Source organism: Branchiostoma lanceolatum, chromosome 19 (assembly GCF_035083965.1).
Source record: "Branchiostoma lanceolatum isolate klBraLanc5 chromosome 19, klBraLanc5.hap2, whole genome shotgun sequence".
Classification (NCBI taxonomy): domain Eukaryota; kingdom Metazoa; phylum Chordata; class Leptocardii; order Amphioxiformes; family Branchiostomatidae; genus Branchiostoma; species Branchiostoma lanceolatum.
In genome coordinates, this window is record NC_089740.1 from 8845744 (window position 1) to 8873557 (window position 27814).

The window sequence follows — 27814 nt, forward strand, 5'->3', positions numbered from 1 at the left end:
GCGGATGTAGGTGAAGTAGCGTTACAAAAATGTATGTAAATGTGTATGTAGGTACGAATGAATGACCATGTCAATGTAAGGTCTATAGCGTTATATAAAACGAATTCATGAGAAAGAAGATAAAAAGGATAATTGGTTTCGATGCTCAGTACCATGTTTCTATGTATCCTTAAATCTTTGGACCAAGACCTTAATCTACAATCAAAAGACCATAAGAAGCCATTGACAACTTGTCCTGTTTACAACCGAAACTAATTAAGTAAAAAACAAAAGAAACTACCTACCGAAGGACTTTGCGGTGGGCTGGACCATCCAGCCTGAGAGGGGGGAGGGGAGGGAGTCCAGTACGGATCTCCAGGGCGTGGCTGTCTGCTAGCCTGGCTGTAGTACGAGCCTGTATCCCTAGGCGGCGCTTCTGTGTAGAAGTAGGGGTCTGCTGGTTTTCCCTCTGCCGCGGGTCTCGCCATGTGGCCGTTGCCGTTCATGCCATTTTGGGGGCGTCTGGGGGGGGGGGGGGGGGGGGGGAGAAACGACAAATTTGCCATTGAAACGGTTTAATGTTTGGCACAGAAATCAAATAATTGAATCTCTTGCTCTCATTTCTTTATCAAATCTATTTAATGAGCATCGCAATGTATTTTTTGTAATGCATGGAAACATATTAAACAAGTTTCTCCATAATGTTTACCAATAGCAGCTTTATAAAGGCAATTTGCTGGTTTCTTTGTACAGTATATTGCTTAACCGAACTTTTACCTGGTGGAAGTCAGGTCCCAGTCGTCGGCCGCTTTTTCTTTTACTGGTGAGGCGGTCACTACATAGGGAGAAAAGCACGTTTACAATAGCTGTCTAGCAGCAAAAGATATTGAGAAAATCACACATATGATACATCAGTATATCAGAGTCAAAGAAACAAATAAATTTACCAACGAAGGTAAAAACTGTATCTCATTGGAGTTGCGGCACATGCATTGGTGACCTTGATGCAACTGAGCGATGCAACTTGTTGTCTTTTCAGTCACACTTGTACATTTTGCATGCTATCCCGTTATAAAGTCAAGGGTACGGTAACACAAATATAATAAGGTCACAGCGAGGTCACCAACGTGCCGCATACGGTGAGATACGCCCTTTTCCGACGCCAAATGGCAGTTACTCATCAAGCAACTGGATGAAATTTGGAACCTTACCGACGGGTTTCTCTGGCTGGTGTTTCTTCTTGGACTTCATGACGAAGATGACGGCGGCCATGATGCCCGCCAGGACGAGCACGGCACACACCACCACAATGGCGGCGATCACCCCTCCGGTCAGGCCGCCGGACGTACCTGGAGCCAACAAGACAAGGCGAGGGTCAAGTTTACGGTCGGACAGGAGACCATGGGTGGCAATAAGATGTCAGTACAATTCTATGTTGTTTCTGTGATTTGTGGCAAACAAATGTCATTCTTACGGCTTCCCTCGACATCAGGAAATTATCATCATCATCATCTTTCGTATTACTGTTATTCATGATACCGTTTCTTTATGTCCGCTCCTGAGCAAAATAGCAAAAGTCTCGGGCTATGACTTTAAAGATCCAACTCAAATAACATCATGATGGGTTCTGTTGTTTGTTTTTTTACCTGCGAAAGTGTCAAAATTGCTTTCTTAAACTTGTTTGGGTCTAAAAACTCTCTTTAAGCCAACATGATCAGTATAGAAGTATAAATTGCAGTTTTAGATATCCTAAAAACAAGCAGTTGTGTCTACATTTACACTACAGAAGGAGAGCACAGGAAATCACCCACATATACTAGTATTTGCCCCTTGAATTTTTTTAAGCAGTATCGCAGTACGCATGCAAACGTTAGTGGAAACTATTCCATACAAAACGTTCATCCATGAAGTAAGGAACATTGCATTGCTTAGTAAACACATGTACACTAAGACATATAGCAGGAAGTCATACAGTGAGCTAGCCTAAACTATTTCACTCGAATTCGCTACGTTTGGTGACCGCAGCCATGCTACTAAGGCATTGTGAACAAAAAAATTTGCTAAGTTTAGAACAAGATTGTTTCAATGGGAATAGTGCAAATACTAAAAGCGAATAAGAAAATGTCTAGAAAGTTCAACAAGAAATGAAAAGGAGGAATCAAATCACCTTCTGCGGTCTGTGGCCCTCGAGTTTTGATTGGTCGATCGCTAGTTCGGGTCGGGTCTGACAGAGAAGAAGAAGGGGCGTGGTTGGTCAGATCGAGTTCAAGTTAATTTTCATTGGTGCATTTGAATTTTCAAATTTGGCTGACGGTTAGGTAAAGCCGGCAAGAGTCAGACAAAGACATCAAGAAGCCAAGGCACAAATAACGACTGCTGACGCGGCTATATTGACCACGGTATAAATGATATTCACCTCTTATTTAAAGCACCTTTCCCCCTACTTTTTTGGCGTTTTGTTGTATACATGTACTGTAGTCTTTCAAATTAAATCAGCATCGCTACTCTAACCAGAATGTAGAAAGCAGTCGTGGTTTACTGCAGTTTTAATAGAAGCCATTGATAAGTGGTCGAGATAGACGTGCAGTAAGGAGAAACACGACACACATCAGAAAAGCCACACTGTTAATTCCACACGCAATTCAAACGAGGAATGAATTCTCCTTACCTGTTTGTCCCTCCGAACCGCCAGGAGTGGGCCTCGTCGGTTCTGCAAAAGAGAACGAATATTGGTCAAGACTAGATTACTGAAGTACCAACAGCCATCACTAGGTGGCGCATGCAAGCTGCGTGCGAGAAAGAAACTGACAAATTTTGTTTGGCGTACTTCTACGCTTGTTACACATAGAACTTGAGGCTCCTAAGAAACCATCCAACGATCTTTGTTTTGCATAACAAAGGGTTGAGAATCATTTAGTTAGTCTGAGTTCATGTAACGTTACATGCTATGTCTGGCCGCTTGAAACGTACTGACTGTTTAAACCTTGTTTACAAATAAAAGACGCTCAATGAAGCAAACCTTAAGAGGCACAACAGACCATATCTTTAAGGATAATGACTCTAAAAAGTCGCACAGAAAAGGCCACTTTGATATGAAATATCATATATAAATAGCCCACTTTGACGGGACATGTTTTTAGAAGAAGGGAAACAAACACATCTACTAAGGTAATATCTAGTTTCGTTATTATTTTTATCTTGTGCATTTGCAGGGAACAATTCCACAATTGTAACCATAAGGTCGATAAGTACGACGATCAAAAAAATTCCACACACACCGTTGGATTCATCATTAAGGGATTTGGGAAGACAAGAGGTGGATTAAGAACACAGACGCCGACTTCTACTTATTATCTCTGCGTGGTGCCTGCTGGAGGGGGTGTCGTAATCTCTTAGCAGCCGAAAACGTGCCAGTTACAAGACGTACAAAAGAGTTGAAGAAAAGTTGTGCCTGGAGATAAGATTACTCGATGATAACCTTAGTGAGTTTGCAAGGCAGGACCAAGTGGTCGTTCGAAATCTAATTTTATTTCTATCTCTCTGTTGTTTGTACGTACGTCTGTGTAAGTGTGTGTGTGTGTTAGTGTTTGTGAATACGTGTGTGCCTATGTGTGTAACTGTGTGTGTATGTATGTGTGTATGTGTCCATATGTATGTATGTTTGTGTGTGTGTGTGTCTGTGTGCGTGCTTAAGTGTTCGTGTGTGGTATCACTTTGTGTGTATGTATGTGTGTGTGTGTGTGTGTGTGTGTGTGTGTGTGTGTGTGTGTGTGTGTCTGTCTGTGTGTGTGTCTGTGCGTGTGTGAGTATGTGCATGCGTTTGTGACAGTGTTTATGCAAATATGACTTTGCGTGTCAAGATGCATTCCTTTGCATTATACTAATGTTGAAATAGACAAAACATTTACGGAAAATACTACAACTCAAGAGAGATTCTCACCTCTGACGACAAGATCGACATACTGCATGTCCGTCCCGAACCCGTTATCTGCCGAACAGCGGTACTGCCCTTGACTCTGTGACGTCGCATTGCGCAGGCGCAGTACGTCGCCAGCAGACCTGGTCCCGTCCGGATGTTCCCAGGTGACGTTGGATGACGGGTAGCTCGTGACGGTGCATGTAAACGTGACGTCACCTCCGGCGTCGACGACATATTCCGAATAAGGTAGCGTCACCGTGGGACGAGCTAGAGATGGAATAACACAAAAGAACAAAATCAAATTAATCCAAAAATAATGCGTTAGATCAGATCAAGAACCCTTCCAAAGCATTAAGCTAATTAGAATATTGGACTGTAACCTTGAGATGATGTCAATTGCAAGGTCAGGAAAAATAAGCTACATTATTCTAAAATCTCATTGTACACTAGGTGGAACGAGATATCAAAACCGGAAGTTCTGCTGCAGCACCATAGAAATCCACTAGAGAACCCACACTTGTTCATCGTATTGCCGAAACCTATCCATATACCAAATATCATAAATACGTATTCACGTATTACTTAGTCATGTCGTAAGTCGTGCACACACATACACATACACATGCACATACACATACACATACACATATACATACATATATACAGACACCGACACACATATACACTTAACAATACATACGCACAGAGGGAGAGAGGGATCCGAAAAGCATAACCGTTGCTTCCAGCCTCTAGGCGAAGGTAACGTTAACTACATTGTGTTGTGAGACAGTTGAGATAAGACCTGTCTTGTTTGTAAGTATATACCTGTAAGAACGTCTATAGATCGGTGAAGCTTGCCAGGAATCTTAATGACTCTACAGAATTGTGTGTCTACCGTAGCATCTGGGTTGACATGTTGGGCGTTTTTCTGTACTCGGCCCCTTTTAACCGTACCTGTCCGTCCGCCTGTGTTTACACCGGAGCTGTCTAGACTAAACAGACGAACAGACAGTAGGAGAGAGATGCACACAGATGCTGTCTAAGGTGTTGAAGTGACACTGCTTAGATTTTATGTCTCCGAAACTTTTCAAACATCATTTTTAAACAAGCATAGACGCTTGGGGATCGGCCACATACGGCGTACGATAATCGTACGATCTCCAACTAAATACAATGTCCTTAAAAATTCACTGTCTTGTGACGGAAAAGGCTGTCTTGGATCCTTGTCGACGGTTGGTTCTGTCACAGCCTGCTTGGAACCTCTACGACATCAACATCGTACGACTGCTATAACAGTTCTATTTCTGATTCATTTAGCTCCAAACAAACGTTTGTTGCACGTAAAGAACAGATACTATAAATGCATTTAAGTTCGCGTGGTTTTTATTTCGCGGTAGGGAGGAAATGGAGTGTTCACGGTAGTTCGTGTTTGAAACAATAGTAGCGCTACAGTCATAGGCGGACAAAAGTGGTTTTAAGTTCGCGCTGAAAGTTCACCGCGAAAACCGCGAACATAAAACCACCGCGAACATTTCTGCATTTAGGGTATACCAAAGAAAGATATTTTCACATCTTTATCTAGTCCTGACCAGAATTTTGTTCGTCTTGTTTTGAATGCATCCAGTGACACCATCATAACAACGCCATAGTAACGCAGAACCCTGAGAATGTCACTGTTATCCTTTTACAGACTACTTTACCCTTTAGATTTGATTGTTTTCAGATTCATCAAGTCAAGTGCATCGTCTGAGGGACTATAGGATTACGTGTTCTTGTTAACAATGACGTAATGAGTAGAGAAAAGGTTTTGACTTTTCATTTTCAAGTTCAGTGGACTGTAAGAGGTGTATTAGAAACGGTAGACTGGAACCTTCAGAAGTAAACCGCTCTGAGAAAATTAAACTTGTGCACCGATCCTTGTCATTCTACCGGAGATTGTTTACATAAAGCTTGAAGTCTAAAGGATTCTACTTCAAGACGATCATGAAGATACAAAGGTGATTCTATCATTTCTCTTGTCACAGATATCCTTGTCCCTTTCGGACTTTCTTCTTCCGTTGTTCTGTTCTTAAGTGATCTTCAAACAAATGTTTGGCTTCGGCTAATTTTAGTACATTTCTAGTGGCGTTTTGTACTTCCTTCAAGCCGACCATGGCCTCCCAACCTTCTCTGGACCAAACTTGGTAGTTAGTCGTGAGCAAGGTCATCTCAGGGCGAGGTTGCCTGCTGGTCTTTAAAAGTCGTCTGCGCGAACCAACTACTAGTATGAATTTTGATGCATAAAACCAGGCTAAAATTCCAGGCTATTCCCAACTTGGCGCCGACTTTTTTTTGGCTTGGGGGAGTGGCAAAGTCGTCTGACGTGTGCTTTAAGCTATACATTCAGTAAAAAGGAAAAGAAAGCGTCACGTAAAACATACAAAACGGCGCAAATAGACGAAGAAAGTCAGGCCAAAGCCATACACCTGCTAGTACGTTTCCCCACAGTGGGCCCCATCCCCATCCAGCCGTGTCTCTATATTCACCTGCGTTATTCTAACTACCGGCGGGACGCTATCTGGTGTCACCCGCACCGCTACGCTTGGATGCGGCCAGGAACCCTAACCAAATAGCTGTTCGCTAGGAATGTCTCACATTTGGCTGCGGTGACCTGAAGCTAACGATGTACAATGCAGGTGCATTGTGGTGCCTTCACTGTAGAATAACGCCAATATTTCGATACAATTTTTCTAATGCTTGCTATATAATGTATTTCTCGACAATCAGCTAACACTCATATTCTGGTGGTTTAGAATAATTCAAAGATAGTTACATGTAAGTTTTACCTAAAGTAGAACCAATAGTTCCTAGGCATTAGCCTTGACGAAGTATGGGGTCATGTTTGTTTACTTCGGCCTCGCTGTAAGAAAATTGCGTCAACCATCTTTGATCTGGGCCGTACTGTTGCTGATTCTTCACATTTCTTCACATTTTTTCTTTGACAAACACTTAAGCTATTCTTCTGTTGCTCTTTCTTCGGTCACGCTGAAAGGTCATTGGCATGTCACTTTAGGCTTATTTCAAATTAAGTGATAAACACCAAAAGCGCCACACGATAATTGTAACGTTAGCATTTGATGTTATGAGTCCTGCTATTGACGAACCACTATTGTATATGATAAGAAGCCGACAAACAATATGACAAAAAGACTTCACCCCCTTTCCACAATGATAGCTCCCATTACGTAATACCCATAATGTTATGCGATCCACACACATACACACACACACACACATACACACACACAATAAAAAACACATTGCCACACTTGCACGCACGCACACACACACACACACACACACACACACACACACACACACACACACACACACACACACACACACACACACACACACACACATTCACACACAGACCAACAACGATTTCCAAGACAAGAGCTAATTAATAGTAAAACATCACTTACTGTAAACAAACAGGGTTTGTCTGGCCGAGTTAACTGGAGCATTTACTGTTGCCAAGTCGGACACACTACAGAAGAACTCCCCTGCGTCGGTTAGCCTCAGTGACGAAACACCAAGGGCCCTCTGCTGTCCAACTATAGATACCCTATCGGTGAAATTAGATGACGTCGCCGAGATTGCGTCATTGACAACCCGTACGACGATCTCATCTCCCCGCATCCAGTTTAGTAGGTACGCAGAAGGGAATGTGACGTCACACTCGAACTGTTGGTAGGAGGTAACTTCTTTGTTGATGGCTTGGCCGTCTGATCAGGAAAGAAAACAAAACAAAACATAAGCAAAACGAATGACGCAGTACTTTTTGCTATCAATTTACCCGTACCCGCGATGCCATCGATGGAATATTTGTCATCACAAGTCTAACAAATTACTTTTTCTGGAAACTCTGAATTTCACCCCGTCACTATGCGGTGATCGTGCTCATGGAAAATTTATGACGCGACAAACAAACAAACAAACAGACAGACAGACAGACAGACACATTGAAGCGATAGGGAAAATGGGCCTGCGAGAAAAGGTTACACAATGTCTGACATTTGAATGCATCATGTTACATTGGCGGAAGACACCGGTATCAAAGCGCCCATTCAAGTCGTTCTTGAAGAACAAGAGTAAAGTATGCTACAGATAAAATTCTTTTCTTTGTAACGTAAGACGATAAATGCCGTGTTTCGTTTGGGTGAAGGAGGGAAACATAACTGTAGCTGTAAAGAGAGCCGAAACAATCTGTTTGTAGTAACCGCTCAATGGACTTGAAGAGAATGGTCACAGAAGACAGGTGGTCCCCGTGATAGACAGGATTCAGTGAGTAGGGAAATATACAATCCAAGATTCCGCCAAAAAGGGGGCACAATAGCCAGATGGTCCTTATGTAGAGGACTACTAGAGGTTGTAATATGTACAGATTTGACTGTATGGCAATGGCCGCGTGGTCCTTATGTAGAGATGGTCACTTGTACAGGTTTGACTGTATATCAATGGCCAGGTGGTCCTTATGTAAAGGTGATCCCTAGTACAGGTTTGACTGTATGTCAATGGCCAGGTGGTCCTTATGCAGAGGTGGTCACTTGTACAGGTTTGACTGTATATCAATGGTCAGGTGATCCTTATGTAAAGGTGGTCACTAGGACAGGTTTGACTGTTAGATAGATACGTTGCATTATAATAGAACGGTCTGCGAATACGAATACGATCTTCTTAAAGCCGACGCTAGACTCTTGTCTGTCCTAAGAACCAACTACAAGGCCTCCAGTCTTGTAACGCCAAGAACTGCCATTGCTAATGACTCTGAACGGCTCCTTAAAATAACTCTCCTTTCTTTTCCGCTGACGTTTCGAGTTTCCGGCTAAAGAAGTGAACAGTGGCGTCCCCTCCTAGTTCCGCTGAGCACGCACACACAGACAGGAGTGCCACACGCATGAGGGGGGAGAATGAATAGAGAGAAGTGGCCGCGTTAACTAATAAACGTACTTGGCATTTTCCCAAAGGCTGGATAAGTGCATTTAACATTATAGTTTCATCCCATACATGGATTCTTAAGGACGACTAGGTTCATTGAGTTGTTTGATTGCATAACTTCTTAGCAGGAATGAGAAGACAATAGGACACTTCTTTCGCTCAGTCTGCCTTTTTGTTTGGACAAAGGGATGCAATAGAAACTTCAGGTATTGAGACATAAACACCGTCTGTCCTTGAAGACAAATGTCTAGAAGACAGTGAAGGTTTTAGGAGTTATTTCAGGAGACATTTACAGTGGACGTATCCCACCAAGGACAGTGATTTTAAGAAGAAATCTTTGCACCAAAGTGCCATTCTGAGATTCATGACTTAATGCTGGCATCAGGTATATTCTTCCTACTTCTTAAACAAAAATGAAGCGAGGACAATAAGGCTGACATTTCCGCTTGTTGCTTAAGACATTCCTGACGAATTTCTTAAACTCCAAAAAGGAAATCCAATGAAACAACAAAAAAAACTTTCACATAAGTTTTGAGAAAAAACACCAATTAAGTACACTAGGTTGGCAGACGATTTTTTTCGTGATCCGAAAAATAGTTGCAATATGAAAATGCACAGATTAGCATGACGTCACGTTAAAGAAGCTCGAATGGAGAAAAGACGTGCTAGGAGATTGAATTAAAACAGGACAACGTGTGTCCTGTCCTTCCGCACTAGAGATGTGCTACATAACAATCACAAACTGAACGACTCCGCCACCTTACAGATGGACGTGTACTGTTGAGCCCTGCCCTACTCTGCGCTAATGCACCGCCTTCTTTATTTGTGGTCTTCGCTGACAGACAGACGACAGAGAGAGTGCGGGCTCTCCGGTTACGGTTACAAAGTGTTCCACTGTGTGTTAGAGGGGTGGGGGATGAGTGGACATAGAAATAAAAAGCGGTCTAAGCCGTGAATTTCGTTGGAGATACGGTTTAAGGTATGACAAGAGATGTTACTGCATTCGATGTTGTCTTTTATCAGGAAATTTCTATCATCAGCAAATTTAGATTTCTTATAACAGATATGTCTCTATCTATCTTGATTTTCTTTATTGAAGTCTTTGATTTCTAGCTTAGTAAATAAGGTCTACGGTATAATAATAGTGTCACTGGGATTGATGTCAGGAAATGTCTATGATGACAAATTTGGATCGTGATTTTTGGAGGGGGATCTAAATAGGTTTCATGGCTTCCCTGGAAGCTCTTTAGTAAGTACAAAAGTAAGTGCATTTTTATTCATTATCTTCTTTTTATCTTTAATGGTAAAGAACAACATAACGGCTGTATGGTATCTAGCCATCTAACTATTGCAGAATATTTTCAAGAGGTGTCGTAAAGTTTATTATCTTATTAAAATGCATGTGTCATTCGGTGACTAGTCTGTGTTTAAATTGTCGTTCTACTGCGTCATTGTTGAGTCATCTTGCGTGACTGTATTGTTTCTATAGGTTTAATTGCACACGAACCGATTCATCTTTTTAATAATACAGCTTCGAAAGGTCTCGAGATATTTTATGACTGTGTTCTAAATGACAGCGAACAATGAGACTCCCTTGTTACTCCGGGAAGGAGGATGACCTCCTTCTGGGAGTATTGGGAATGCATTTGTTTGCGCGTTCGCAGCTATAACTCACGATCCCGTTGTCGCATTGGTGTGTAACTTGGCATATCGTTTGCCTGGTTCGGCGTGGTGATGCACAATAGCTTTGTTACACCATAACTACTTTAAACGTCAATCCAATATCGTAATTGCACCCCTATAATTAATGCTATGTCCCACTGCCCTGCCATAGGGACCATGTTATAATCCGTTATGCATGACCGGAATACTTCAGGCAGATACGGGGTATAAATCTTCCTTACTTGCTGTGATCGTATAGTCACTGTTACATTGAAAAATAGACAACGTGCATCACCACACGCAACCTAGCTAGCGATATACCAAGTTACATACCAATGCGGCAACGGGAATTGTGAGTTTTCGCTGCGAACATGTGCCGAGTGAGCTTCAGTCTGTGTATTAAGTATGCCGTGTCCACTCGCAACTCGCATACAGTATGTGCGCACGGGACGGACGATGCACTTTTACGCACAGTGTGAAAATGGGAAATCTCTGGACCTTCAAACTTACCACACTTGTAGTTTATAATACGGCGGCTGTGACAATGTAAAAAGTTTACGCAGGGGATGAAAGATTGTCGAGAAATATCTCTCAGAAAAGTGCGCGCGCCAGTGTCACTTCCGGGTGGTTAGATCCGGTGACCTTTGACCTTCGTGAAATGTAACGATAATATAAATTAGCCTTTTTTTATTGCAAATAGCTTGATAGCTATAGATCAGGCCGGCCTGCAATAAATTGTGGAAAGAGGATTTACTGCATATTTGTGATTTCTGATACATCTTAGTTAAAGGCTGAATAAGAATGGTTCGTTGATAATTGAAAAGGGGCCATCTAGATTTAACTTTGTGACTTTTCCCGGAATTTCTAGATCCCATCTGTGCCATGCTGTAAAAACATACTTTTCAGCAGGTTGACCACTCCTGTATTGAACGAAAAAGATAAACAAACACGTTTTCTTTACTTGCTCTAAAACACTACGTGGACAGTGTGCAGAGATGCAATTTGTGTGGGTCAATACTTGTACATACTATAAATACTTCACGGAGAATTGTGTCCTACGGACTCTTGTTTGAAATTAGAAACGTACTACATTAAACTACGAGAACATTACCGTCGGACAAAGGCGCTGATATTTTAGGCCATAAACATAACAAAGTTATGGAAATATGTAGATAGTAAGTTAGAAGGGTATCACAACATTACCATCTCGTATTTATTTCAGTTTCAACTTCTATGAGAGATAATACGTGGCCTGTCCCCAGATGATATAAATATTAAACTAAAACATGTTACGATGATCTACCTATGAAATAGACTCTACCAGACTCCTTGAGTCTAGTGACCTTGAGTCTAGTAGAAATTGGCCACATTGATTTGCAAGAGGAGTTAGTCGTACATAGAGCAACGCCTAAACAACCCAAATTTCTAGTATGTTTTGGGCGACCAAACTAGTCGCGTAGAGACTATAAAATATGTACACCAGTTTAACATACATTACGCACTATACCGGACTTCAGTTTATAATTTAGTCATTTTTCCACCTGCAAGCCAAGGATCGTGTGAAAATCCCACCTCGTGTCGTGTTACAACCTTATAAACAAGAGATTTACCTGTATAAACCCGGCTTGGTTGTCAAGAAGGCGGGAGGACAAATTTCACATTCAGCACGGATTACACGATGTAATTAGTCGCGGGTATTGTTTCGCCCGTTTGAATGGAATACAATCCGTCGACTTAACACCCCTTCCCTGATCGGTTTGTGTGCCGTAGACTTAATACCTGCTTCAGGGGGATGGATTCTTCTGATCCGATCTGATTATGATTTTTTTTCGTGTTCTTATCTTAGTTTTTTCCGGACAGGTGCGTGGATTGGGTTCGATGTATTTGAATCTTTTTGAGTCATTTTACATGCAGGTGGTACGGTTATAAGGCTACCTGGTTTACCTGTCAAAATAACTACTTAAGAATGAACATAAAAGAAAAAATGCGCGCTTATAGATCAAGGTTGTGTTTTGTACGTAAATTTTCAAATTTTGTATGTCACAGGTTTTTACATTTTTGAAGTTGCAAGGAAAGGACTAATCTCCAAGAAGATCTAACGGTTGCAAAGACCGTATCCAACCGTGCAGGTTGCAATAAGAACTCCCTTTGCCAGTTGGATACAGTATTTGCAACCGTATCTGCCTGGAGATTGGGAAAGGACCATCCAAATTAAGATGTTCTATCTATATCTATCGTACTTGGCAGGGTATAAAAGAGGGACATGGAGATCACCAGAATAATGGACGAACTGGACTATAAACTAAAAATGACATAAAAGACTATAAAAACTATTCATATCCAGACATCTACTTGGGGATCAGTTCTTCGTTCATCTGAGACGGACCCGTTTCCCCTCCGTATTTCCGCCGCCATGTTGTGATTCTATGTCCGTAAACAATGGATTACCTGCCCGACACTCGGCATGCTTGTCAGGTCAAAGGTCAACAACAATTTCCTGACAAAATATGGACTCAATGGAGAGTCAAAAACACGTTTCGGTTCACAGAAAAAGTTTGAATCAAGACAAAAATGCTCAAGTATTTCATTGGATTCGCAGTTATGGACCAACTACAAACTCTAAAACTCTCATTCGTAACAAAACCATTTTTCATAGATACGTCACAACCATTCCAATACATTCCTAATAGTTCTGACCCTATTACTACTACTTTCGTTCACTTAGAGCAGCTAAAATATGTTTTCAGATTGTGTATTGAGCCCCCCTTCCTCGTAAGCGGTCATTATTCCAGTTAAGCCCCGTGAAACTCCACGATAATGACCCATAAGGGGGGTTGTTGCCGAACAATACCCGGAGACAGCGGTTGTTAAACTAACTTTGTGTTGGTGGCCAGATAGGAGCAAAAACCTTGGCCTAATTCTGCGAGACAGACAGCGAAGGACAATACACACACAGCTTGTACTCAGAATACAGTCTCCACCACTTTCTCTAGATTCTAGATTTTCCAGACTTTCCTAAGTGGTCACGAAAAGTGGAATTCAGCACAAATAGGGTGAATAATTGGCCCAGAGCATGTGGTAAAACTTTTCAACTGTAAAAGAAGCCCTGTAGTAGCCAAACTCCCCTGACAATCTATTCCCCTTATAGCCAGTGAGTTAGTCTGGTAGAGACTAATGAATAGCAAAAGAAAGAAGTGAAACATGGGTAAAGAATTTTTCTAGACCACCAGAAGAGGTCTTAATGCCACCTGTAACTTTCTGGAAACTAGACCTATTCGGCTAACCCCTCTGATAAACGCTATTTCGGTCAGTTTCTGCTACTTCTTTCCTTCCCATAAAAGTTTGGTGGCGTCTAGAGAAATGGTTTTCTTTCAGCAGATGTCCTATGCATTAGTAAAAAGATCTCATGGCGGGATTCGAGTCCACAAAACCTCGCCCACGACAAGTTGTCTGTCCGCACATTCCTGACCGAAGCCAAACTATTAATTTCTGCGCCGTAAATTTTTCGCAGAGAAGTTCTGCTGACAACTTAATCCCCGTGACATGGTAGATAAAGAGCCATTAGGGTGTAACATAGCCGAGCGCCCGGGGGTAACATTAGCGGGAACTGGCCGGGACACTTTGAACAATCAGACATAAGCCTGGTGCAGAAGGTAGAAACACTTTACTACACCACAACGGATAATGGTTTACAGGTGTGGAGTGTTTCGAGTCATATGCGTTATGAGTGAATTTAAAGTACAAATAAGCATCGAGATTTAGTTTATTCAGATCCTCACTTATGCTTTGGTCCCATTTCCAATCCGGGGCCCGGCCGGGCTGTTTACGAAAACGAAAAATTAAAGTGTATATCTGTAATATGCACTAACTATGCTCTTACATACTTTTTGGTACGTTTTGTGTTTTTGCTGACTTTTATATCATACTTTTCGTTCCCAAAGACTGCCCGACCGGGCCCCGGATTGGAAATGTGACCCTAGCCCTAGCACTAGTAGTTGGAAATGTGACCGTAGCACTAGCAGTATAGTAATGTGTTTGGGTCAAAAACCAGAACGCTTGGAACAAATGAAACCTAAACCTGGCTTGAAAGGGTAGAAACACTTGACGACGACACAAAAGACAATGGGCGACAAGCTATAGGAGTATTTTATCTTTTTGAATCTGAAGACTAAACAAGTATCAAATGTCAACCTTTTACATAGGTTTGAATTGACCTTATGTGAAGTAAACTCATCTTTTTCCAAAATAATCACATGTGCCAAGGAACGAATTGTCCTTGAGACATTCTATGCTTGTAAATCTTATACGCCTTTTTGCAGAATACTGTCTAAAACTGTAAAAGTATACTGCAAACGCTACGGTGCAATTCTGTATTTTCTCTTTTTGAAAAAAAGTAGCAATACACCAGAATCCCCGCACAAGTTGATAATTCTAAAAAGTATTAAAAACATTTACGGTATATTTATATATCTACGGTACAAACGCGTCCGAAAGTTTCTACCGGGTGTGAAGTCGCGTAGTTAGTGGTAAGTTTTCCTGAGTCCTGTTCTGTTAGTTTGTGCTGAAAGTTAAGCCGCGTGAAACGCGAGTATAATTGCACCATTACCGGGGGACGAGATTGCCCGTGCCTCTGGGCGAGCCGATTACTTCCGGACTCAGGAAAGAAAAAAAAAACTCAGTAGCCTCTACCAGGCCTTTCTACATGGTATGGATCCCAGGATTCGGCCAAAACGGGAATGATTAATTATTTAATTTGCTAGGAGATTCAGTCCGCGAGAAGGTTAAGATTTCCTCCTCTTTTGACAGCGTCTTACCAAAGAAACCCAAATTTTGGCCAAACTCCCCTGGCAAAGTTATTCTCCCTATAGCCTACCTATATAGCCCGCGTAGTTAGTCTGGTAGTGACTAGTACTTTCCAGTGTAAAGGATTATACTAAACCGTCAGTTAAAAGTCATACCACTTGTATATTTCAGTAAAGAAGAATAGTCTTGTAGCGAATGCCTACGAATAGTTTCATCCTACAATGCCTATGTATCCGCACATGGTGTTTTCTGGGAAAGTGTAAACGTTACGTACAATGGATTGATTTGCATAGGCCAACCTACTTCACAAAGATAGGATAAAAATTCTTTAATCTTTCTTTGCAAATTTCCTCAGACCGTCTCCGTGGTGATGTCGACACGTCTTTAAAAGTATAGGATGTCTTGAGTCATTAGTACCGACGCGTTAGGAATTTCAATTTCTTCTGAACGGGAAAATTGAGTTAGTTCTGGACCTGTGGAATCTTGGGGTCCAGACGGGCCTTTTCCTGTACTCGCCCATAGACCGAGTCATGCGTTCGTGCTCTGAATATTAAGTGCGTAGCCAGAAGTCGCCCTCTTTTACATGTGCCATGTCTTGACTTAAGTATACACTTAACCTTCGTCATGCCCTAAGACACTTAGCTGGAAGTCGTGTTCCTCTTTAAGTCGTGACGAAATACATGTATGCGTCTGGACTTAAATCATGTCTTGAGACGGCTTAGAGGGTTGACATCTTCCCATCGTCCAGTTGTCATGGTAACGTTAATAAACACACACACATTTTGGTACGAGTATAGTAGTCTAGCATATAAGTTCGGCTTCTTTTCGCTTCTTGGCAATGGTGAAAATGTAGGATTGTATAGATTTACATGTAGCTACAGTAGGTTTATAAAAATAGTGCGACTCATACATCTGCGGTAAGGGAATTTACTTTCTGTATAACTGAATAGAATTTTCCATTTATAAAGTTGTACAGATGACAGAGCAGGTGCTGTAGCACGCATATGTCAGGTTGTTAGAGTGAGAAGGCGTGGTCACCGAACTCAATAACCCCATTTCAGCCCTGACGGGTGCCGCACTGTGATGGGGTTATTGAGTTCCGTGATAAAACACAGGGGGGTACACTTACAACATAACTGTGAAAAGAGGGGGCGTTTCTATAGGGGTAATAAAGTAACGAACACTTACGAACATGAACAAAATGGGATGGGCAGTTAGGAGTCAGAGGTGGAAATATTGTCTGATCGTCTAGCTTTAGATTCTAATTTAATACCGAATGTTGTTGACATTTATCGAATCACAAACTTTCATGTAAACATATACATGTATTTCTACCTCCTTTTGAGTCACAAAAAAATGCCACTCATTTAAAGTCAAATGAGCCTGTAAACATTACTGATGATAAACAACATTGAAAAGTTCCAATACAACAACAATAACTATCAACATATGACCTGCAACCTTATATATTCATAACAGTAGTAAGCGCCAACCAGTCAGAAAGGCTACCGGAACGTCGGGCGATAGAATGCCTGGCTTGTGAAGCTAAGAACACAGCATATATCCAGACACTTCACCTGAAAACTGAGCCCAAATCTGCCCTAAGTGCTAGTCTAACAGGCGGTGAATGAGGCTCCTCTCCGAATCAAATTGTCCCCATTGCTAATGAAAACAAACAATGGCTGTCCATAAGGACGGCGGATTACAACAGAAGATTATGTTCCCCGGAAGAGATTGGCGTGTAATCCGAATCCACTGAGAAGGAATCTTCCACAAGAACCCAGAATTGCCCTGATTAAGTTTTCTTATTGTTTGGGCTCAGTGTACAAGGCACGATAACTTAATCTAGGACCTCGTTAAGGTTTGGTTCGGTTGTTTTGTTGTCTCAAAGATCAGGACTTGTACAGGTGCAAATCAGGTCAATCAACGTGTAAGCCGCTACCTTTGGTCTGAGAACGACAATAAGTGTCCTTATTAAGGGTCTTATTTGTGAAACTTAAACTTCTTGTCAGCAGGACGCAACGAAAAATCTACCAGTGTTCAACCAAATTACTCTCTAGTCTGAGTACATACATGTAGTGTATAAATCGGGTAAATAATTGACAATAGAGTTTGTAGAACAGTATACAGAATACCACAAATCAATTCTTGTTTCAGACATCAGTAAACATGTTCTAGGACTTAAATAGGTATTCTATGCATTATCAAATTTATCGACAGTTAACAATAACGGAATTCCTTTGATTGAAAAGATTTTACTGTCAAGGAAAAACAAATTGATTGTACGTAAATGATACAATTAGATCACGAAGTGCCCTTATTGAATGACAGGTCTGGAGACTGTCTCCACTATATTTTCTCGTGGAGTGGACACAGCTAATGACAGTCGTCGTTAACAGGCATGTACTAACCGTCACTCACTGAAACTGCACGTTTTCACAGTACAGGAGCACGCTGTCAATCAAATAAAACTGATTAAATTCGTGTCACTCAACGGTAGCAAAATGTCAAACAAACTCGTAGACTTGGTGTCCAGTGAGTATCTTATACCAGCTCGGAAAAGACAGTCGTGGCTTAGAGCTTCAGAAGTATTAAGAATTGAGGCGTCTAAAGATACCTACTTTCCTAAAGCTCTTGTGGAATAAAACATGTTATTATCAGATTGGCTGGCTTTTTTTGAAGACCAAATATCAAAGAGCTATTAGTGTTATTTGAGTTAGGTGTGACAGGTCGTTCTATATAGCATATTACGAGCATTATGGATGGCTATATGGGATGACTAGCAAAAAATCTTGAATACAGAGTCACTGGATTTGAATTTCCATTTAATGTTAACCTAGCCAGTGGCAAAATAAATGAAGAGGTGGATTTCTCATGCTTTAAACTATGTGGGACATGTTTGTGCCATTACATGCACAGTTGTTCCTTCGCCTGAAGCAATTCCTCAGTCCCTTTCCTGTTTACCGTCTGTATCTGTATCCTTCAGGAATTTTGCTGACACGCAGGACGATTTTTGTTTAATTGAGGGTGTTTGTTCCACCTGCAATTACGTCCTTTATGGAGGGCAAACGAGGTACTTTTTCGAGAAGTTGGAAAATGTTTTATTTTTATTTTCTATAAGTAGCATGGGCATACTAGTTCCCAGAAATACAATATGATGTACACTTAACTGGCACGGTTGTCTAGATATGAAATACATGTATACAAACAAGATTGTCCAAACGGGGCGTAACTTATGCTATTTGTTGGAAAATATTGATGTCATGGCCTAGGTAGCAAGCGGTGATATGGAATTTTCTTAGTTCGATTCCCAGACAATCCTAAAAACCTGCCAGTTGACAGTTTACCGTTTGAAATTTGAAGCAAGACAGACAAACACACATAACGCGCCGATGTTGGCGTCTTAATGAGCGTCTTGACCGATATTTGACTGACAGGGGGACGCGAGACAACAGAGAAGAACAACAACCGTCTGACATGCGCCAGTCGTACTCTTAGCATTCTAGGTTAGCCTCTACCAGGCTCCGCGGATCGCTGGGAAAATAGTAGATATTGGCCAAGTACAGTGAATTGTATGAAGGGAGTTGGCTACGGAGAGAGGGTCCAATAGGCAATCCTGCTGATGAAACGCTCCATGGCCAAAGTCCCCCGGCAAATGTTCTCCCTATAGCCGGCGCGGTTAGTCTGGTAGAGATTAATTCTAGGTCTTGCTGAATTGAATTACGTAGACAAATGTGGAACAAATTTACAGACAATTACCGAAAGAAACTAAGCAAAAATGGCAGATGCCGTTTAAAAGTCTTCTCGCCAAGAAACGTTTATAGTCTATGTTAAACTAAGTACTCTTTCCAGCCAAAATGTGACTGATATTCTAGTCTTGATTCCTATAAAGACGTATATCATATATCTATTTTAGATTTTAAATGTATACCTTCTTCTGAACTGTGATGATGAAAATGGAAGTGTACACTAGAAGGAGATGATGAAGGTAGAACGGACAAGAAATGGGTTCCATGAGAGGTAGGCTGGTTGTTTACACGGAGGGTGTGTTAGAGCGAGCCAGTACATTTACGGGGATCAACAAATGTTTGTCCACGGGATCAGAGACGTAACGAACCGAGACTGTCTTTGAGTCATCGTTAGGGGACGGAGCAAGAAAGAGCTGGGGTGAAAATGCTGGTGTCTTCTCTCCAAGCAGGCTGAGAGATTGAAAAATCTTTATAGAAGCAAGCTCTACAAGTAGGGCGTTTGGGGGGTTATACTGTACTTTTATCCTGAAGTCATATCCGTTCTCTCTGTACTTGGTGTCTTTTGGGCCATCTTCTATTCCAGTAAAAGGGTCAAGCAAAAGATGGTAACGATTTCTCCCTACCGTATCTGCTTGGTGAATAGTGCGTTGGAACATTTGTGTACATTCACCAGACAATCTTTACTATGGGTTTTCTATGCAGTTTCCTTGTCTGTTGTGCTTGTCTTTAAGCGTAAGAGTAGAATACACAAGATATTATGCCAGTTTGAGTCTATCAAAAGAACAAAACGATTTCGTCCAGCATTCATGGAGACCTCCCGTTAAAAGACTTGTGTACACTAGGAATTAGAAACCATTGTAGCACAGTCAATATATCCGCGTCACTAAACCGTTTCAAGAGCAGGCCGGCTAATTATGTAGCTCGTGATGTTTACATCCATTCAATAAACCTTTCAATATCCGAGAAATCCAGTAAATCTCTAACGGTTTTAATGACGGAATTATTTAGAGAGTCCCCTAATTCCATGGCAGCCATGTTTGTTTTAGAACGCCTGTGTCATCTTTCCCATGATGCTCTGTTTGCACGTCTTCTCTAGTCGGTAAACCGTGTATGTTGACAGTGCGGACTGCTATTCTCATGTTTGTTTGTGGTTTCTCTTTGCCCAGCGCCATGTTAGACCCAAAGCTGCCAGCTTTATTTTTGACTAGAAACATTGTTCAATTGAAAACAGCTACATAACTCGTCTTTCGAAATATCATACTAACATGTACATATTGATTAGACTCTGATTGAAATATGAAGATGTCGCCTCCTCCCTTTAACTTAAACTCCTTGGATCAAGCATTCTAAGATTTATTCAATCAATACCGTGTGGGACTATAACTGATGAGGATGCTGCCAATAGATTTTTTTGTCTCTTGTCCCTTAGGTTCTAGCTACCACTAGAGATACCTTAAGGGCTTCGGAGTTTGGAACTTATTTTGGGGCCATTACTCATCGCTTCACGTTATCCATGACACAACTCCGCACACCCACAACAAATCCGCCGGCCCCTTCCTCTGGGTACAGACGCTCGCTTGTCTCGTTCAACATGAGTTTCCGATAACATATTCTGTGGCCATAGCTGAGTTTCCTATAGTTTGACTAGGAGTCTAGCCTTGGATGAGATCTTGGATTGCTGAAACTGGATGATTTTGCTCGAAATGTTTGGTGCCCAGTTCGCTGTATGTTTGTGACCTATGTTGGTGGGCCTCTATGCTAACAAGAGACCCTTCTTCTCGAGACTAAGCCAAATCCTCCATCCCCTGGGTTTCTAGGCTAACCGCTAAACTGAGACCATTTTTCGAGGCTGGGCGGGGCCCTCTCTATTAGTGTAAGTGGGCTCTTTGATAGACTTCAGTAAAACAAGTACAGCACTCGATAAACGAGCCTAGCGTGACGAAAGGGAGGCGGTATGATATCAAAAGACGCTCATATTACATGTTTATGGAAAGAGTAATAACTTGGGCTGTGCCATTATTCTGGGGGTGGACATTCTTCACGAGACGTGTAGGGTCGAGGAAACGTTTGGGAGTGGGCGACTCATTTTATAATGATATAGACGGAGTGTTTGATTAGAGAGAGTCAACGTGTGAAAAATGTATGACAAGATTTTGCCGACTTTCATTTAAAATGACCCAAATTGTTTTCCCGTCTGCATATTTTGTTGCTGATACATTGTACGATTTTTTGCCGGAGGATCATCAGCGAGATTTTGACAGAACTGACATGGATCTACGAGAACTTTTTCCGTCTTAAGCTGAATCGCGTACGACATTTTCACCACTGTCTCAAGAATAAACGACGAAGTACTCTCCAAGCAGAGGTTTGGCTTCGGCTTGCTTTTGACGTCTTTTATGCGTTTTTTTCGGGCTTTCTATTTTGTCAGGTTTTCTTTATTGGCCGGCGGACATAAAGAAAAGGTAACAAAGTTGAAAACCCTACAAAAATGCGGAAAAGAAGTCTAAACCCAACCTCTGCTTAGAGAGTATGCAATCATGCCCAAAACAAGCCGGAGCCGAACCTCTGCTTTGAGCAGTCTAGACGTGCGTGCGTGCTCGATGCCGCTAGCGTGTCCCCGCGCGTGACTGGACGGTCTTGTGGCTACTTTGTGAGAGCTCGTCTTTTCAGATTACAGCACTTCTTTTTTTGAAGTGAAAATCCCGGGGTCTTACGCCACAGACGGGCTAAACAATAACCTATGCATGGCGCCATGACGGAATAAAGCCGTGCGATTTGGCCAGTCGGGCCCCGCAGACGTCAATAAACAAAGTGCGCAAATTTGCGGACTGACCTCGCTACGAAAACAACAACAAACCAAAGATAACATCCATATAAAGCTTTTTAGTTTACGATTTACTCTTAGATAATGAATATGGATGATATGGAATTGATGGAATTTGAACGTGATAAAGCTTTTGTTTTTCAGTAAGGATATGATCAGAAAGTTACAATATATAGAAATGAAGCTATCCTGTTACGTATGTTGGGTATAACACTAGCTATCTACAAATAAACTTTTAGGAAATTGACAGTTTTCCATATCTTTTACGTCATGATAACTTTTATTTTGTCAAGGAAAACTTGCTTTCTCTTCTGTGTATGACAAAAGCAATATACAGTACGTGCTATTAATATTGATAGGGTACTAATAATAAAGTCATATCCGGGTCAAGTCATATCCTGATGTCATTATCACCTACATACGCAGGTATGGCTGTATGTTCTGGCAGGAGGGTTGTAATGCTTTAAGCCCCCTGTTGCATTCATCTTACAATACATTATAATTTACCATAGAAAATGATGGCATTCTTTGGATAGTGGTGTATGCATCGTACAGAATCCAACTGTCTTTGGCAGAAAAGGACATCATAGCTTATCAACAGTTTGTTGTCTCATCATAGAGTTTCTGAAGATCGCAGGACAAGCAATCGTTTTCTGCGACAGCAAAATTTTAGCATGCTTAGGACAATCGTGGATGGGTCGTGAAAAAATTAAGCCATCTTTAGATGGAAGAGGTTGTCATGTACGACAAACAATATTAATCGTAAGTCGTTTGTGACTGAGATCTTACAAGTCATTTTTTATCTCTAAAAAATAGTTCCACAAAACCCTCGAGCGCAACAGAAATGTAACCCACTCTAATTCATAGCCCGCGGAGTAAACAACGATAACAGTTTATTTACGTATAGAGACACTGTCAGACAAAACTACAAAAAGCCGCGGAAGATTAGTATACAACGCGAAGATATCTTCGGACGCTGGCTTCACAATGAGACAGCTTAGACTAAAATGTGACGGCGTCTTCGCTACATTGTTCAGTGTATAAACTGTATCGGGTGTTCTTTTTGTTGGAGCCGACTACAGTGGATAGCAGAGATATGTATCAAACTTATCTGTCACATTTGTATTGTACAAGTGAATAACCACATACAAAATCTGGTGCCACTGTATTTTCTTATCGTGTACGAAAATCTTTATCATGACGTAATGTAACTAAAAATAGTGTAAACCTGCTAACGTTAGCTGAAAACATTTCAGAAGTCGGCTAACTCAGTAGTAGTAGTATCGTTAGTAGTAGTAGTAGTAGTAGAAGTAGTAGCAGTAGTATCCAGTATGATGATTATACTACTGTGGAGTTCCCTGACAGGGGAGCGGTCAGCTATCGTCTAGTTGATGACGAAATATTCACCAGATTTTGCCAATTTCGTAAACTTTGTTTCTTCAAGTAAAGTAATATATAGTGTTGAGGTTATATGTTACGAAGACGAAACCACCTGTTTTAAAGCACACGACATGGCATCACACGCTGACAAATCACTAACACACGATACAGACGCGTTCCAGTGGATACATTACACGTAATTTTCATGGTATTTTGCATGACTAGCGTTGTTAAAACTATACCTGCACCGCAGGCGTCTCCCATTCACTTGAGCTAAGATTGCTACTTTCTTTCTCAGTCTCTGATGAAAGATAGTGGATGCTATCTGAAACGTCTATCCAGTTTTTTTTGTTTTTTTTTTTTATTTGCGTAATGCTCTACCTGGATCACTGTCTAACCTTCATCAACGCAACTTTGTTTCCTTCGCTTGATTTAAATTAAGCGCTCTGACAACCTCATAATTGATGACTATTCCAATGTTTGCCTCGGTCCGGTATGTTGGTGTAGTTAAGTACAGAAGGGAGTTTACACCGTTGAAGACCTGTTGACATACTAAATGTGGAGTCCTTGCTCCTAATCTTTACATACTGTCGTGGAGTTTACATATTTCGGTGGGGGAGGGGGGCTTCGCGATTGTTGTTTATGAATGAGTACAACAAACGAATGTTTTGATACGGACCCGGATAGAACTTATACCACCTTAACATCTGGGCGTGTTGGAACAGGTGGTCTGCTTAATTAAGGGTGATAGAAAACGTTGTGATTTAAACCGTAAATGGAGGGACTAAGTGTCAACATCTCAATAGTAACACAGGCAACCTGTTGTCAGTCCCAATTCAGTCAGGTGAAACAGCTCTTGCACACCAAACCTACTGTTTTGAAAGGCTAATCAACTGTTCTAGGTTAAAGAGAGGTAGATTGTACATACTCGCGTTGTAGCGTTCACAAATGAGTTATTCTATGCCTTACACACGAAATATTCACTGTTATACGATGTATGTGGAAGAGGTTTAAAAATAATGTCCTTGGGTCCAGACCTTATCTATATCTTAAAGATAACTTATATAGGTAACTTGGCAGGTTTATCTTCTCTATATCTCAACGATAACACATACAGGTAAACAAACTCTGTGTGTAACATAATCTCAAACTGTCAATGGCTCTGTAGAACCCCTACCCTCCTAACCGGTGAAAGGGGCTGCTCGCAGAAAGACTACGTACAGGTAAACATTTTCGGGCTCCGGTTAGGAGAGCCCTTTTTGAGGCTTGCTGAAATGGCAAGTTTCGAGAAACTGTCGATTTTAAAAGTTCTTAACGGTAACACACACACACAAGTCGTGTGGCGCAACGGTAGCGTGTTCGGCTCAGAATCAAATGGTCCCGGGGTTCGAATCCTGCCGTGTCACCGATCTTGTGCCTTCGGAAAGGCACTTTAAACGACTTTCCCAACATGCCAGAATGGTCGTCATCAAGACCATGGGCATTAAAAAGCAGAAAAAGTACCCCATCAGCCCATCCAGGCCCCAGTTCGGGCCCGGTGAGTCGGCGGGTCTCGGCCCATACCCCACCAGGTATGTGTCCACTTTTCAAGCGCATCGGCCGTGTAGCGTGTCGGGGCGGCCCACGGCGTCACGGCGCACCGAACAATGCGTGTTTACCGTCCGATGGAGCGGGGGGCATGCCTGGCTGCGGCTCCACAACAAGGACGGACCTCTCACGTGGAGAAACGTGATAGCCTACACACCAGGCTCTCTTGTAGCCTCGGTGCCAGGATTCTTGGTGCCGTTTATCATGTTTATTTGTTTCAGCTTATATATCAGCGTTCTTTTTTTATACCACATTACCAGGTCTTGGACAGTCGTCAAGGCTTGACGGGCTATCAGAAAATCGGTACAAAAAAGTGGTTAAAATCAGAAATCAGTAAAAAAGTCAAGCCCTGAAGCCTGCTTACAAGGCTAACTCAAATTCGAAATATTGTCGTTTTCAAGTTTGATAGTGCAGACTGTTTACTGACTGCTACTGTCTTTGCTACAGCGTTGACCACTAGACGTTGAGCCGAATAAAAGAAGCTGACAAATTCTTGATCTATACGGGACACCTTTGTTGGAGGCTAGAAACCTGAACGGGCACGGGCTCTTGTTTCCCGCTCCGCCCATTACCACCGACTCAAGTAGCTACCAGCAGAAGGCCTGGTGTCAAACACCGTCAGTCAAGCCGAGAGAGAGAAGTACGCTTCTGCAAGCCACATTGTAAAACACGCAAAGGGCCGCTCTCACCGACCACCAGATAGGATATCATGTTCACGCTAAACATCAACAGCAACACCTTAAAAACAACAACAGATAACGATACTGGTCACTCTGACTTAAAGTAAAGAACACTGGAAATGTGTTGTACAACTCCATACGTTACGACAGAAATGAATACATCAGGATATAGAAAAAAAAGCTTCAAACATAGTGCATTGAGCGCCTGTCATATTCGTCGTAGATTTTCATCAAGCGCAATTTTCAAGCGGGCTTTGACAGAACTAACATGACCGGGCTCTAAACAATAAACCTTCACAAGAAACTTATACTGACACTACACGATAAATAGTTCCAAACCACTTCAACGTTTCAGACTGAAAATTCTCTTGGGTATGTAGCCGAATTTTCAACAGGCGCGCGCTGGCAGCTCTCATACAAAAGCCTGCTTACAAAAACACCGCTCTCCACCAACCAACAAGTGTTAACTTTGATCCACCGCAAGTGCGAAACACTGTAAAATATCTCCAAAATAGCTTTGAACTCCCGACTCTTAAAAACAAACTGACAACTCTATATCTATCATTTCCTTGTAGCCTCTTGATAAGGAACATTTCTTAATTCTAAATCTTCAAGGTTTGCCTTTTGTGACTTGGATCAAGCCGATTTCATGGGCGTTGGCTAAGCAAACTTCGTAATTGGCTGGATTTGGCTTTTCTATTTTGTCAGTGGATCGAAGCCGGCAGGAGGGTACTCGGTGTGTCACCTGTCCCGCCCCGAACATTTCTGAGTGAATACACGGGGGCACGCCGTGGTGTATACAAGTGTAGGGTTACGTTTCATCCTTTACATTTGTAGTGTAGCGATGAGTCAAGTAGAGTTACACCGGTTTTGGTGAAGGAATAATAAAGAAAATATTTTAAATGTCTTTCTGAAAGAACGTCTCAGAGTGAATACAAGGGGCACGCTGTCTTATATACAAGTGTTATGTTTCATTCTTTACTTTTGTAGAAACGTAAAGCTATATGTTACACGTTATATTAGTGTTGGTCCATGTACGATTATGTTGAATAAACAAAAGTAAAGTTTATGTTGGTAAATACAAGTGTACGTCTAATTCTGTTGTTACAACAACAATTGTTTATGGTATCTTGTTTATAATATAAGGACAGAAAGGTACAATAAAGACTTCTTAATCATAGAAAACCAATCCCTCTGATTGTAATACTTAACCCCTACACTCACCGTGTATTGTAGGACAATTTCCGAGAATAGTAAAACTTCCTGTTTTGGGTTCTCTGATATCCTATGAGTAACGGCAGTTTGGTCTCAGGCCGTGCGTTTGAGGTCAAATTTTGAAAGCTGCTATTTCCTTGGGACGCGGATACGACCCAAGTAAAGGTGTAGGGTTTGAGTGTTCAATATGATCTCTATCGACTCACGCCTGTGGTTCTAGACTATGTTGTTATTAGTTTGAGGAAGTGGCACAAGGCTGGCTGTCAGCAAGTACACACGAACTGAGGCTGGAAGTGGGCATTCACGACGTTTCACTCCCAGTGTTAAACGTTGTCTAACTCCCTTGCGACTTTCCAGATTTGACTAGCAATTGTAATACACGGTCATTTTCAGACAACTACATGTTGTTGTGTTCAGTTGTAGACGGGTTTGTTGTATTTGGTAGCCGTCCGTGCTCTCACTAGCGAAGGATATACACCGTTGTCAAGATACATTCTAGTGGTACGTGTCCTCTACAAAACAAGTTTCGCGCAACTGTGTATTTGTTCAGTAGATTGCGTTTTGAGAGGAAGAAATTGTTCGACCAAAGCAGCGCTTATCCAATGTTTGGTTCGCCCATGTCTTGCCTTTGTCTTGGACTGTCGTATTGGTTTTTGGATCACTGTGTGGCGAAACGTCAAACAAGATTGCTTTTCTAGTCAACTACTTTGTGTACAGTAGATTGTGTGCACTGCCACAATGAGCCACCATTCTCACACCCCTGCTGTGTCGCTGAATGGTATCGCCCGCCCAAAACACCGGTCCCTCGTACACCTGATCGTATAGCCAAGCCTAAAATCTTCTAAGATTACGAAAGAAGTTAAAATCTTACCTGAAATTCCTGCTAAAACTGCTACAAAGGCGAAGACGAACTGCCGCATGATTCTTGTGGAGAGTTTAGCGACGATCTGAGGGCAGAAACGGAGTCTAGTTGAGTGCTGTCGTCTGAAGTACGTCCACGCCTAGCCAGTGTTACGGGATAAGTGAGCTCTCAGTA

General features: G+C 41.8%; 1 protein-coding gene across 2 annotated transcripts; it reads right to left on the minus strand.

Annotated features, from left to right (window-relative positions):
• Positions 1 to 236: 236 nt before the first annotated feature.
• LOC136425272 (coxsackievirus and adenovirus receptor homolog) lies at positions 237 to 27814 on the minus strand. Of its 2 annotated transcripts, XM_066414102.1 has the most exons (8): positions 27650 to 27814; positions 7363 to 7665; positions 3920 to 4165; positions 2648 to 2689; positions 2147 to 2203; positions 1191 to 1328; positions 757 to 814; positions 237 to 501 (listed from the first exon to the last, which is right to left on the minus strand). In XM_066414102.1, the coding sequence occupies exons 1-8, from the start codon at positions 27696 to 27698 to the stop codon at positions 252 to 254; spliced, it is 1143 nt and encodes a 380-aa protein (XP_066270199.1). In that variant the 5' UTR covers positions 27699 to 27814; the 3' UTR covers positions 237 to 251. The 2 variants fall into 2 exon arrangements, with proteins under 2 accessions (XP_066270199.1, XP_066270200.1); XM_066414103.1 differs by lacking the exon at positions 2147 to 2203.

What these genes read in the sequence shown, in the direction of transcription:
- LOC136425272 (XM_066414102.1), bottom strand. Translation starts at nt 27,698, where the DNA reads ATGCGGCAGTTCGTCTTCGCCTTTGTAGCAGTTTTAGCAGGAATTTCA. An exon ending in ACAAACCCTGTTTGTTTACA is followed by an intron (nt 4,166 to 7,362) that starts GTAAGTGATGTT and finishes TTCCATCTCTAG; the next exon opens with CTCGTCCCACGGTGACGCTA. An exon ending in TGTCGATCTTGTCGTCAGAG is followed by an intron (nt 2,690 to 3,919) that starts GTGAGAATCTCT and finishes TCTCTTTTGCAG; the next exon opens with AACCGACGAGGCCCACTCCT.